Below are 14,099 nucleotides of genomic sequence, written 5' to 3'. Positions count from 1 at the left end.
CACTGGAGGGGATCTTGATATCATAAAAACCATACAATTTCAAAATGGATAAAAATAACTGGGTGATTTTGCCTGGGCCTAAATTGTGTTCAAGCAAGTAAAAATAAAACATATCACTGAAGTTTAGTAGCTTAATAATGTGTACATTGGACTTTTTCAAAAGAAGGTGTGCACCACACAGAAAATGTAAGTGGCCTCATTGTATGAAAGCTTAAAAAAGTCTGTTCAAAGCCAGCATTACTTTCATGTGCCTAGCCCCTTTTGAAGTATACATTTCATTTACTCTGTGCTGTGGGTAAAACGTGTACAGAGACATTGCTTCCATTAAAGGTCTTATTCCCTTCCTTAATATTTGAGCTCCTCAGTCTGAGAGCCACTATCGTGCTCTGACAAAATTTCATAATGCAGCAGAGTAATGAACAAAGTGTACAGATTCAACCCATCCAAGTAGGATATGTTAGGACTGACCAGTTTGTGAAAGGTAGGTTTCACAAGATTCCTTTGAGATTTAATGTTTAAAGTTTAAGATTCAGTGTGCCTCGAAGGGCTTCATTAAGAGAGGGTTAAATCTCACCTTTTTCTGTAATAGTGAAATTCTGACTTGTATACCCTATCATGACCATCTTGCTGCAGTGGTAAGTGAAGCAGAAGCCTACAAGATTACCTGCAAGGTGAAACTAGTAAAATTCTCTTTTGTGACAATAGGATTTTGAAGGATTGCAAAGATACTGACATGAAGTTAAAGTAGAAGCTGAGATATAAAGCGTTCTCTTCTATACAGGACAAATAAGAACATAGAGTTTAATGCACTGTATGGTTATCCATGAGTCTTGTTCAGACATTATATACATTGTGATTTAGCAATATGTACGATATGGAAATGTTCTTAAACAGAGGACGATACAAACTGAAAATGTGCATCTTAGTACAGAGTGTTAAATAACAGTCTGAAAGCCAAGTCAGGTGGGCTTATTCTTGAAAATTTGCCTGGTTTGTTCCAAAGCTGTTGAGTTAAATATGCATTTTACCCCTGTGTTCCATAACAATGTTATCTCTTCCTCTTTCTTTGAGTCATCTTTCAATGAAGCGACTTCACTGAACTTCCGTCATTACTAGGAGTACATTTTTAGTGTGTTTTTTAAAATAATGTTTGTGTTCAATGATCCAAACATTCTTTGGCAGATTTGTGCCCAGGCCTATTCACTAGCTGTGACTGAGATTCCCCAAGCACTGGCTTACTATGGGCAGAGAGCATGCCAAAACCCCGCAATTTCCTGGGTGTTTGCAGTGCTGTCAGTGAGTGACAGGCCTCTCCTCCAATCAGTGCTGATCCTCCAGTATGGGGTTGTGTTGCCTGTGAAAGACGATTGGCTCGAAGCTGGGCAGTTGGGAGGTGTTTGCCTGTACTTCCTCATTCTACCCTGTGTGCGGTCATAGTGTTCGTGGCAGTGAGCCAATAGATTAAAATTAAATCACACAGTGGACTGTTCCTAATCAGGTGGCATCAGAACAGAAAATAATTCACAATTCTATTTTTAATTAGATCTATTTGTTGAGAGGAGTAAGATGGAAAACCTTCCATTGATGTTGTTTTACATCGAAAGAAACAACTTGGGCAATTTCCCAGTAAAAGTCTTGTCTCAAGTACTTGTGCAAAGAATTAAGTGCATTGTAACTGTCTTTTTCAGTTGGAGCAGCAGTAATATAATATTTTGTTGCAGGTTTTGCACTATGATGAAAATATGTTCAGTCACAGAATGCTTCGGGTTAATCTACACGGATGATGTTGAGAATACCGATTTCATTGCATTCCATGTACCACAAAGAAGAATTAGTAGCAATGTCTTTGATGAAAAAGTAGTTTACTCATCATTTACGGGGAGGTGGATAAACACAAAATAGCTCAGTGGAGAAAACGGAGTCCTGTGCACTGTCTGGTATACAGTACTGACATTCTCGTACATCACTGAAGTCAGCTTCCATCTCTCAGGCCTGGGGCAGTACAGATGGTTTGTGGAGGTGGCTGAGCTTCCTGGCTCCCTGTTCCTGTGGGCCTGTGTGGTGTCCTGCTGAGAGCTGTCCTGAGGGAATGCAAAAGACTCAGAGGAAAGGGGGGTAGCTTTTCACCTCTGGCCTTTCAGAGCCTGGTGATTTGTGCTTGAACAACATAAATGGTTAAAAGGAAATGAATATAATGGGGTTTAATGTCTTTTGGGAGCAGAGTACTTTCACACAGTGCTGGGAAATCAGCCCGACCCTCTGGTGTAATGTGTAATACGGCCTTACACGGAAAGGTCCCATGGAGTCTGAGAGAAGAGGAAGTAATTTTTGGTGTTAAAATTCTCATACTAACATCCCTATCATTTTGCTTACTGTGTGATGCCAGAGGGTTTCTATATGAAGTATGCATTACTTCATCCAGAGGAAATGCTAACGTGAATAGTTACTGATAAACCCTAAAGCGTGGGGAATGTGCAGCCCAAGCTGGAGAACAACATGGCAACTTTGCAAAATAAAGTGTTAGGGACTGTGGCTATTTTACACATTTGCAGTATATGGACGTTGGGAGGGTCTGAGAAGATCAGCTATAATTTTAAGAACACTTTTTCCTTCTGTATTGATGAAAGTTTCCTTTGAAACTGGAAATTCAACCTGCTGCTCGGTGGCCAGCTGGAGAGTGGAAGATTTTTTTAACATGAATTCCAGCGACTTACTTTTGCAGCACATGTGGAAAAATGGAAATGGAGGCGAATTTGGGAGCTGTGGAGAGCATCCTTTGTTAGGTGATGGCTAGTCAGGAGTGAAGGAATAGGGTAATAGAGAGTAATTATGCTCTTTCTATAACACTGTAGTTCTAAGTGGACGAATTTCATTGGTATCATCATCAGCAGCATTTTTTTTGCAGGGACCAGATTAAGTATCCAGTTTTAAGCATCATAATATCTCATTTTGTAATGAGGTTTTATTTTTGGAATGTTTTCTTTCCAGAATTTTACCCATCTTCTCAGGACATTCAATGAAGGGCTATTAGGAGAATGTTCCCAGAAGTGTACATTCCCTCCCCTTCCATGTTGTATCTATGATTAGGAACTCCTCAGCTTCAGCAGGGGATTTACATTACAGGAGCCGATTCTTCCATTCCGTGAGTAATTTCAGGAAGGGAAAACCTCTCCTTGCTCCTGTTGGAGGTGGGAGTACCACAGGCGTGGAGGGAATTGATGCTGGCGTGTCTTAAGTGAAGCTGTTCTGTTTTTGGCTTTATACAGCATTGTGAGGTGAACATCTGCATTGTTGTGCAGAAAGTGGGTGCAGTCAAGGGCCATTTTTGAAGTGGGTGAAACCCGTATCGCCACTCACAGAACACTTACGTCCACACGGACAGAAGAGATGACAAATGCATGTCGCAATACACCGCAGACAGCTTTTTTCACATCAGACTGCACTCTGTTTCAGAGCACCAAATCAGATGATTGTATGGTCATTATTCCCTAGTGTAGGGCTGTCAGATGAATGCCTCCAGCTATGCATTTGGGTTTCATAATTTGTGATTTTGTCATGCCAGTTTCTTTTTGAGAATTTTGAGAATCATTGAAAAATCCCAAATTCCTTTTTTAGCTTTTATTATACAGCAATGTGCAGGCTAATACATATCTGTACCTCTTTCTGTATATGTCTGTATTTGTATATGGACAAACATGCAAGTGAAAAATAAATGAATAATGCCACATCTGCTTTAATGGGGTCACCAGAGGAATGAGCTAGTAATTCAAAATATTTAAAAGCAGAGATTGAAATATTTAGGCCTCTAATTCTATTTCTAAAGTTCATTTCAAGTTCTTCTTAATGGTAAGGTCTTGTAATAGCTTCTGTTGTGAGCACTTAAGGCTATTTTGGTACTTCGTATATGTATTAATTTTTAACCAATTCCTTATACTTAAAATGTACTAAAAATGAATTCATCACTATGCCTACAGACAAATATACACTGACCTGCCCATGTAAGTATTTTTCTTCAGTATATCCTACAGTAAAATTAATGACTTCATATTGCACAGCATGGTTGTAATTATTTCTTCTTGCTCTAAAATCAAAAAGGCTATAGGTTATATTCTCAGGAGTAATGTATATATATTTTTGTCTAAAAAGCATTTGCTTAAAAGTATTTTACTTGTAGCACAGAGCAGTACTTCATGGCCACAGGGGAAAAACATCATTAAAAATTTCATGAATAAGCATGTACAGTCTGCGTTTTAAAAGGTACCACCTTAACATCTGCAAATGGGTTTGTCGGTAGCTGGAGTGACCAAGTGGTAATGCATGTACTCTCTTCATCCATCCATTAATGGAAAACCTCATTTTACTGGTAAGGGCCATCACAGGGCTCACCCTCACAATTCAGACACAAATTTACTGGCCAGTATGTCTTTGGAAGATAGATTAAAACTAGAAACCCACCTTACAAACGCTGGCATTCTCCTCATTTCTGCAACATTTATTGCCTTCCAGCATTTACGTTTTCAGGAATTACAAGTAACGTGTATATTTTTAAAATAAGTTTTTGTTTTAAACTGTAATGATAAAACTATGGGCCAGGAGGCTGAATATCTCAAAGACTGAAAACAAGGACAACAAAGTGACATTTACTGATTGGATCAATATGGAGCCCCACATGTTTGTGCTTGGTAGAAATACCTGTGTCAGCTGTCTCTGCTGTCAGTAATTGTGGATAGATCTCTGCTACCTTTGGGATGGTGTAATTTTGGCCACTCTTCCTGGCAAAGTTACTCCAGTTCTGCCAGGGATTGTTATCACTTCTTGTCCTACCTTTTCAGCACATTTTTGGCCTTATGCTTCAGGTCATTCACCTGGGGAAATGCAGAATTTTCACCCTGTTTCATGTTACTGGGTGTCTTGAGCAAGTTTTTCTCTAGGAACCCAGTCCCTTCAGATGAGAAGCATCCTCTTTATGTAAAGCTGTCATTATCATGTTTGACAGTAGGCATGGGGCAGACTGGGTGATGTGCTGTTATGGTTTTAAAAGATAAATGCTTTGCAGTTAGACCACAAAGTTAATTTCTTTTCTCATTTGACTAGAAAGCCTTCTGTTTCATGTTTGCAATACATTTTATATAAGATGAAGTCTTTGTCCATAAAGTCTACATGCTTGTGAAGACCAGGTTTAGGTAGAAATCAGGGTATTGTCTACATATATAAACAGTAGCTCATTCTGCATGCCCAGTTGTTCAGCTTAGTAGGATGGGCTGATCATATAGTGTCTGGGTGGTGCAATGCACATTCCACTTCTTAGTGATGGCCTGCACTGTACTCAACAGAAAAAGGTTATTCTGATTGCTGCCTCTCTACTGCTGTATCCCTGATTGGTTTGAAAGCTTCTGTTAATGGTCGATTCATCATATTACTATGTGAGTTGTGACATACAATTCAATATCCGTCTGGGAGAACTTACAGAGACAGATGCATTTAGTCTGAAGTCCAGTTATACCACTTTAATTACATGCAGAGCTTAGATTAGATTTATTTTATGAGCTTTTCTTTTCACCTAAATGGATTTAGGATTGATTTAGCAAAGGAGTTGAAAACATAAGCAGTTGCATATCTTCTGATTTTCTTTGAAAATCGAATCTGCATACTTTCAGCGGTTTTTAGCTTTATCAGTTTGGATTTGATCATGAAGATCGCGCAGAAAATGTAGACTATTTGATGGAGCCAGCAGTTGAACAGTGCGGTGCTTCCTTAGTACACTGCTCAGGTTGCACTCTGTCAACATTGTATTGGTGAGAGATATCAAAATTTTAGTTTACGATACAGATTCTGTTACAATACATATGAGAATGAAAACATGAAAAACTGAACAGTAATAAAAGACTGGTTCCTTTTTAATTTTTAATACCTTGTATTTATGTACATTTATTGCACCATATTCCACAGGAAAAAAAAAACATAAATGTTGCATTGTAATGGTGTACTAAAAAAAGTAGCCATGACTTGGAAAATATCTTAAATATGTTTAAATTGACAACAGGCAACCAAGCTTCACATTTTGCAGGTGAACTAGTGAATGGCTAAGTGCAAAATAGCACAGTTCAGTAATATGGAAATGATAACTTTGTACAACTTGGCTTCATTAAGGTGAAAAAGTTGGTTCGCTTCTGTTTTGCTCTGATGTGGTCTCAAGTTGTGTCGCTGCTGGCAGTGTTTTTAAAAGAAGCACAAAAGGGAAGTTGTGATTTTGGAAGTGTAGATTCATGTTCTGTCTGGCACTTTTTACACTTAATTTTCTAGTGTGTATTTTTAAGACCTTTCATGTCAGTACAGTTCATTTGACTTTAAGAGAGCGTGGCTGCATGGAAGTTGCAGTGTTGCATGTGAGGTCAGGGTGTGTTGCCTGCCTGGGGAGGGAGGAAAAAGGGAGAAGGCACGTTGGAATTTAAGAATTGTCTCCTCTCATTTGTAACCTTTCGGCCCATCAAGTCTGTTTGGAAGTTAGTAGACAAAAGTGCTCCAAGGGTCTCTTCCAGATGTTTCTTAGGAGGAACCAGTGTGACGGCTTCACAGCTGGAGAGCTTTGGGTAGCTCGCTCCATACTCCCACAGCTCTTTGTGTAAAGAGTGCCTCCCATTCTGGGTTTTAAATGTACTATCGCATAGTTTCATCTTGTGCTCTCTCGGTGGCACAAGGGTGTGAGCTGGACCGCAGATCGTAAGCATGTATTGTTATGCTCTTTTCTTTAACTCTTCTGCTTGCTGTGCTGGTTGTTGCTCCTTTTGCAACCCAGTCTGTGCCAATTCTTTTTTTTTGGGGGTTGCTGCATTTCAAGCTTCCAGCTCTTGTGCATTGCGCGGTGCGTGCTGTTGCCAGGCAGTTGGGCTGTAAGGGAACGCCTCTGTGCAAGCTGAACTACACACAGGCAGCTTGAGTTTTTCACATGAGTGTCTCCTGCCATGCTGTTGCTCCCTTGGAACTTTAGCGTGCTTGATAACATCTTTTTCAAACTGCTGCTTGCCCCCTCCACCCCAACTATCATGATATTTATCAGTTTATTTCCTGCCCCGAAATCACTAGAAATAATTCTTATAGTCTCTCAAAGGCAATTTTTAATTAATTTAGTATTTAATTTGACAGAGTGTGCCTGAATTTATATCAGATGCCTTCAGCATTTTGGTTGCTTGTCAGTTGCAGTGCTGCGTTATTTGGACAAAACAAGTAATGCCAAATTATACTTATTTTTAAACTTTAGAATTAATTTTGATATACTCATCTGATTTGGGATTGCCAGTTTGTGTTTTTCGCCTAGTGGCTTGCAGGTACAATCAATCACACCGTGTGCTAAACAGAATGAGGATTGCTGTGATCTGCCCAACTACATGGCAGATGTCTTTTAGCTCATTGGAGGCAATTGTCTCGTACTGGAGGTTCAGCATCGAAGGGAGGAGGCTGCAGAGGTCCTTGATTGGCCCTGATTGATGACTCCCATCCTACTCTTGGTGGCACCCAGCCAATCAAATGCCTTTAGTCAGGATATCCCGGCCGCAGTTGGCTAGTGACATGGCCCGGGCCTGAACCCGTGACCTCGACCTTGAACTAGCGTCTCTTCTGACTGTGCCACTTGAGAAGCTCACACTTGACATGCACACCCTGCCGAACAGCAGTGAGCACAAGGATAGAGTAATTGATGGGGAGAGCCAAATGTGATGGTCTGGGTAGAACAGTGTTTTATTTGTTACAGTAAAACTCCCGTTTGTGCTTGATGGCTCCCTGACTGCACTCCGCCATATTGATTTTAAGTCCTGGGACCCCTACAGTGGAAACTTACTAGGCTTTCTAGAGTCAAGGAACATCTTGACTTGGTGAAGATAATACAGCATTAAGAAAATTACATTGCAAATCAATTATTAAATAGAGACAATGCCGAATGTATGAAATTGGCTAAAGGGGTTTCTTTAAATATGTATTTTGATAGCAGTCTTGAGGGTATGAAAAAATAATAAAATTGCCCAAAGGGACTGATTTAAATATTTATATTGAAAGCAGTCAAGAAATCTTTCACATTTGATGTTTCTGCTCTTGTATTATGTCTGCTATTGTAAGTTTGAGGTTTCTCAAATCGTGCTTGTTAAATTATCAATGAGATGATTGATAGTTTTACGATTTTGTTATCAATTAGATGCTAAAAGTAATTGGACGGCTAACAGACCTGATGTGTAAAAATGAAGAAAGTTGCCTTCATTTAAGAGGTATCTGCTGCAGCCAGAGAATCATGCAAATTTCAGTGCCTGTCTTGTAAGCAGACTCTCTACGTATGGGTTACACAGATAAATAAAGCTGAAAGAAAAAGACACAAATGTATACAAGACTGATGGTGATAATCATATTTGGAGCTCTGATCTCTCCATCACAGTTACTTACGTTTGAGGTCAGTCCGTGTTTCTCCTGATTGAGGTTGTCTGCTCACCAAACAAATGCGTCTCGTCATGACCTAGGCTCCAGTCTGCCTGACATCTAGCCTCTGTTCCAGAGTTCACTCGGCACACACTGCTTCGCCGTCTTCTGACTAGTCTGCCCCCAGGCAGAAGAGCACTGTGATTCATGCTGAGCAGGGTTGTTTTCATTTTTCTAGACTAAGATAAAAATAATTTTGTTTTGCGAATGTCATTTTATTATAGTGGTGTTCACTGGATTTAAACGTACTTCTTATGGAGTCCTTTACTGCCATTATTGTGTTGAACTAATCCCACCTGGAGTCTTGAGAATTCCAGAACAGAATTAAAGTAAGAGTATCCTGTAGTGCGCTGAACGGTTTATTCTGTATAGGCAAGCTTTAACCTGAGACTTGCTGGGAAACAAGATTTTGCAGATTTTCCAATCTGACTCATAACCCTCTTGTGTCAGAATTTTCTTTTCTCGTCCTTCATTTTCTTTCCATCACGCATTTTATCATGTGGCTAAGGGCAGCCCTGGTCCTGGGGACCTGCTGTCCAGCAGGCTGCATAGACAGCCTTTAAAAGTCAATGAACAGAGAATTGGAAACCATGTTAACTCCTCTGAATTGAGCAGCTGGTTGATCCACTTTTTCTGAGCCATGCTTGAATGAAAAGCATAAGACACTGTTGCTCTTCAAACTGGAGTTTAACCCTCCTGGCTTAGAAAAGGTCTCGGAACCATGAATTTTGTTTTTCCCTTTAAGGTGCTTTAAATGTTTGTGATTTCTTTGGTGCACAATGCTGGTATTTTTGGGGCCTGTCTTTCTGTCACTCTTCCTATCAGGTGTTTACCGTTTATGTGGAAGAATGAATGAAATAAAACACTTTTTATTTTTTGTTTCACCCAGAGTTTAAAAGCTGACCCCGAGGAACTGTTTACGAAACTGGAGAAGATTGGCAAAGGCTCTTTTGGAGAAGTGTTTAAAGGCATTGACAATCGGACTCAGAAAGTTGTGGCTATAAAAATAATTGACCTGGAGGAAGCGGAGGATGAAATAGAAGATATTCAGCAGGAAATCACTGTACTGAGCCAGTGCGACAGCCCCTATGTAACCAAGTACTACGGATCTTATCTCAAGGTAGGTTTCCCACTCTACTGACATCTATCTGTCCATTTCTTTGTACCTCTCACTAGCTTAAAGGTAGGCCATTTTGATTTTACTGTTAATCATCATTGTACTAAAAACCTCAGAGGTCAGATACCTGTTTAACACATGGTTCAGTCCTCTGGGAGGAAGCAAATTTAGCCCATTTAAACCTGAGGTTACAATTGAAAAGACAAAGAGATGGCACCATGACTGTTAGTTTCTGCTGTATGCCTTTACATGATAATGGATAAGTTTGTGTTCAATCAGTTCCATAACAAATAGTGTGGTTGGTGTGGAAGTATGTGAATTCTAAGTTGAGAACTCTTAAGTCTGTGTGTGGGAGAGCACTGAGAGGTGTTTATGAAGACAGTTACTTGTTGCTGCACAGAGCAACATATATAGTTCTTTGATGTCCAGTTGTTGTTCTAATTTTTAGATTTCCAGAACAAGTGCAGTCTTGGATTAAAGATCAAACAATAACATGTCCTCCACGATTTGCAGTACATTTAATACTGTCTTCTCTTAAATACTCATCACTTTTTGCCTTTGAAGAATTTCTGACATAAAAAAATAGGTTCTCTACAATATATGCATAGGTAAATGTCTTTGGGCTTTTTTCATGTTTATCTTTTTTTTTCTTCTTGTCTGCTGTATTTTGAAATCCCCTTAGGCAAGAGAAATAAGCACTTTTGTTATTCTTTGTTGCTGTCTGTTGCTGCAAGATTTGAAATATTCTCCACTTTGGAAGTGTGGGTGGATGAGTTCCAAAGCTACTGCTTGGGGAAACTCTAAACCACAAGAGGGTATTGTGTTTTCCCATTAGCACCTACAATAAACAACTTTTCCCCTTTTGTAGTAAAATAAACCTAACCCTGGGGTAGAGGGAGCATTTTGCTTAGCCATTTTGAAGAGTTTTATCTCTTAATGAAGCGTTGGAATTTATCTGGTCCCATTTTGCTTGAAGTATTGCAGTTGGCACCTCTCATCGGAAGCATGTTTTGAAGCAGTCTTTCTCCCGTGCACGAACAGTAAGATTTTGTGTTGAAATCCCTTGTGTGTCTGTGCCATTTTCATGTTGTGCGACAAATCTAATTGGCAGCTCTTGACGAGTTAACAGAGTGGCAGTGGGAAGCCACTCTGTTGTACTCTCGCAGTTTGGACAAGCTTCTGGCAATGTACAATCTGCTTACTTAGTGAATGTTGATGTGGTGCAGTGAGGTAATATAGACAAAGCTTATCTTATTTGCCTATGTGGAAGCACAAAGCAATACAGATCTCCATATGAAATCCCCAAGATGCAGGAGATGACCATTTCACTCCTGTTTTTCTCATAACATGACAGAACGTAATGTAGTGTTATTCAGTCTGGGGTTCGTGGCCAGTGATTGTTTCCTCCTACTTAGCCCAAAGGGCTGTGAAAGAGTAAGCACGACTCTGTTTTAGACGATGTGGCACTTTCAAAAGCTCTAAAAATTACGGGCTACTAAATCTTTCATATGGCCAAGTGGGACAGAGGTGCTCTTAGCAGAATGTTTCTGTTGTCTGAAGAAGCAAAGTGCTTCTGATTCATAGTCTGAATAAAATACTTGGCTGCCTCATGATCTGCAGATCCGAATGTTAAAGTTAAAAAGTTAAAGTTTAGCAATCAACATAGAGGTATGCTGAAATAGTATTTAAATGGAGAATGAATGTGATTATTATTTTATATTTGTATTTTTCATAGTACAAAAACACGCATAATTTTTCCTGTGCTGGTTAGCATGTAATGTGTGCGCCTATGACTCATTTATGAGTCTGCTACTCTTATTGGACTTACATGTGAGTTTCTTAATAAGTAGTATGTATTTAGCACCTGCGTCCTCATCACATTCATGTAGGCCAGGAATAGGCTATTATTGCAGTCGGTGATAATGTAATTCAGATACTTATCTCTTGTTTTAGATGTATGTGCAAGGCTTCATGGGTCTAGTTATATGCTCATATAACTACAGTATATTATTTACCTCTGGGGTTTTGAATAAAAGATCACAGAAGTATGCAAACTAGAGAAGGCCATTCAATCCATTTAGCTGGCTTGGGATTTGGTAGCTAATTGATCCAAGGATCTCTTCCTGGCATTTGTTATTTGAAAAAGGCAATGATATCCACTTTGAAGGAATGGGTGAGTAGCTAGTTCACTCCCACAGCCCCTTGTGTGAATAAGCGTCTCTCGTTCTCAGTTTTAAATGCATATCACTGAAGTTCCCATTTATAAGAACGCAAGAAAGGTTACAAATGAGAGCAGGCCATTTAGCTCCTCTCGCCTGTTTGCTTGTTAGTACTGAATTGAGGTAATGGTCTCATCCAGCCATTTCCTGAAAGAAGCCAGGGTATCGGGTACAACAACATGGCAGGGAAGCTTGTCCCATACTGCCACAACCATTCGGATAAAGTGCCTCCTGTCCTCAATTTCCACTTGTGCCCTCTGTTTCAGGTTTCACTGTTCCAAAATAATATCGTAACAATGTTGTGTTCAGTTTTAGAATATTGTGTATTCTTACTTAAAGTAGTATTCAGTCTCATACTGTCTGGTAAGTGTTAAATTGCTGATTTTGTTTTAATTGGAGGGTAGCAAATATTCATTGTTTTAATTTATAACTCTGGACATCTTTATTAGATGGTGGTGGTATTGTACGCTGATTTAAGCTGCAGTGCATTGTAATCTCTCATTAGGTAGTATGCATTGTGCTTGCATGTGGGCCTTGTTGGAACTTCCTTTTCATGGAACTATAAACAGTTTCTTCTTACCAATTAACTTTCTAGATCTTGGTCTCTGCATCACTGCTATCTTGCCTCAATTTAAATGTTGTCTTTTGAAACATTGTTTTTATGCAATGTTTGTATGTTTTTTGTGATTTTTTGTCTTGGCAAACACTACACAATAATGTAGTCATTATACACTGATTACTTTTAAAATGGCAAATGGCTTGAATTTGAGGGAGTTAGAAATTGGATCTGTGTTACTAGTATTCTCCAGCGATATGTATGGGTATAGATGTCATTAAAATATTTTGACATCATGGTTTTACTGGAGCTGGTGGATTTTTTCTTGAGCTTCACCCGTGGGAAGAGAATTAATCTGGAGAACCCCTGGACTATTTCTAAGGACTTCCCTATATCCATAAGAATATTTAGAATCACTGTGTTAAATAATACGGTAAAAAATGATTAAAAGAGACTGCTTTATTTGTGTTTCTTCTTCCACATTATGGCCTCGGATGTTGCCTGCAAGGGTTTATTGGGGATACAGTTTGCATGCCTGTCTGTGGGGTAGCAGGTGTTTCTCCATGCTTCAGAGCCTTAGACTCAGGCCTGTCAATCTTGTTAAGCAGTCGCAGTTAGCAGTAAGACTCAGTCCAAAGCATCTGCCATGAGTAAGAATGCTTTAATTTTACAATAAAGTGATCAACCATGTGGAACGCAAAAAGAAACAAACTTCTACCCCTTTAATTTGAAACACAGTGCAACACCTTTATAGGCCACAAAAAGAAAGAAAAGCTGCATCCTAGTAAAAGAATTCATCCCCAAGACTAAATCACCTTTCCTAACAACATGAATGTCCAAAAGTGAATGAATCAGTCTCCCTGTTCTAAAACTGCATCACCACCTAGGACTGGTGGAAGGTCCTAGGTCCGTTCCACCTAGGAAAGAATGTTTTTAAACTGAGGATTCTCCCATGCAGGAAATCAGAATTTCCTAAAAACTAGTTCTGTAAAGTAGGGTTCAGATTACTTTGCCAGAAACTGATAGCTCTTTAAAACAAGGTTCAAACTACATAGCCAGGATCTGCTAGCTCTCTTAAAACAAGGTTCAAATTATTTAGGCAGAATCGGGTCTCCAATACTGATTTGACAAACTCTTCATGCAGATCATAAATTTAGAGAGAGAGAAGAGTGGCTGGGGGAGAGTATGCTCTTTTTCTTCTCTGTTTCTCTTTCCCTACTGTTCCTCTTTCTCTTCTTCCTTACTATCGGTCTTTTTATGTCAATATATTCTATGTTGCCGTGTGACACACCACTGCAAATTCTGTTCCTTTAACTTATTCAGCTCTCTAGTTTGGCATGCCAAGTCAAAAAGGATCACACAGTAATTTTAGAATTGGTGGAAGTTTTATTTTTCCCCAGGAGACAGGGTTTACCTCTCCTCTGCACTTTATAATGTAATTCTCTTAATTTAGCAAGAGCTAGATTATGCAGCACTGACCCAAGGGCGTAGAGTTAAGTCCAGTTATTTTAGAAGTCTTTCATCTCATTGTTCAGGACTGGCAACGCCTGCTTAGCATCAAAGCCTGGACAGCAAAAAGTGAAACTGCTTTCACTCTGAAAAGCATTAAATAGTGTGGTGAAAAGGGCTACAGTGGCATTCTTTGTGCTGTACTTCTTAGAGAGTTTTGTGTCATTTGTCCCTGACTGGAAGTTGGCAATGGGAGGAAATGTCTTTTTTTAGCTCTTGCAACTAGAACCTTTAGAAA

General features: G+C 39.4%; 1 protein-coding gene across 1 annotated transcript in view; it reads left to right on the top strand.

Annotated features, from left to right (window-relative positions):
- The window catches only part of LOC148836051 (serine/threonine-protein kinase 24), a 52,517-nt gene that overhangs the window by 15,256 nt on the left and 23,162 nt on the right, over positions 1-14,099 (top strand). Inside the window, exon 2 of the mRNA XM_088912608.1 lies at positions 9,350-9,580. Coding sequence (XP_088768734.1) covers positions 9,350-9,580 — 231 coding nt within the window. The remainder of the gene's footprint in view (positions 1-9,349; positions 9,581-14,099) is intronic.

The sequence above is a fragment of the Atractosteus spatula genome, chromosome 4 (assembly GCF_055471065.1).
Source record: "Atractosteus spatula isolate fAtrSpa1 chromosome 4, fAtrSpa1.hap1, whole genome shotgun sequence".
In the NCBI taxonomy this organism is placed as follows: Eukaryota; Metazoa; Chordata; class Actinopteri; order Semionotiformes; family Lepisosteidae; genus Atractosteus; species Atractosteus spatula.
Note: the sequence above shows the minus strand (reverse complement) of the source record. Positions and strands in the feature narration are given on the sequence as shown.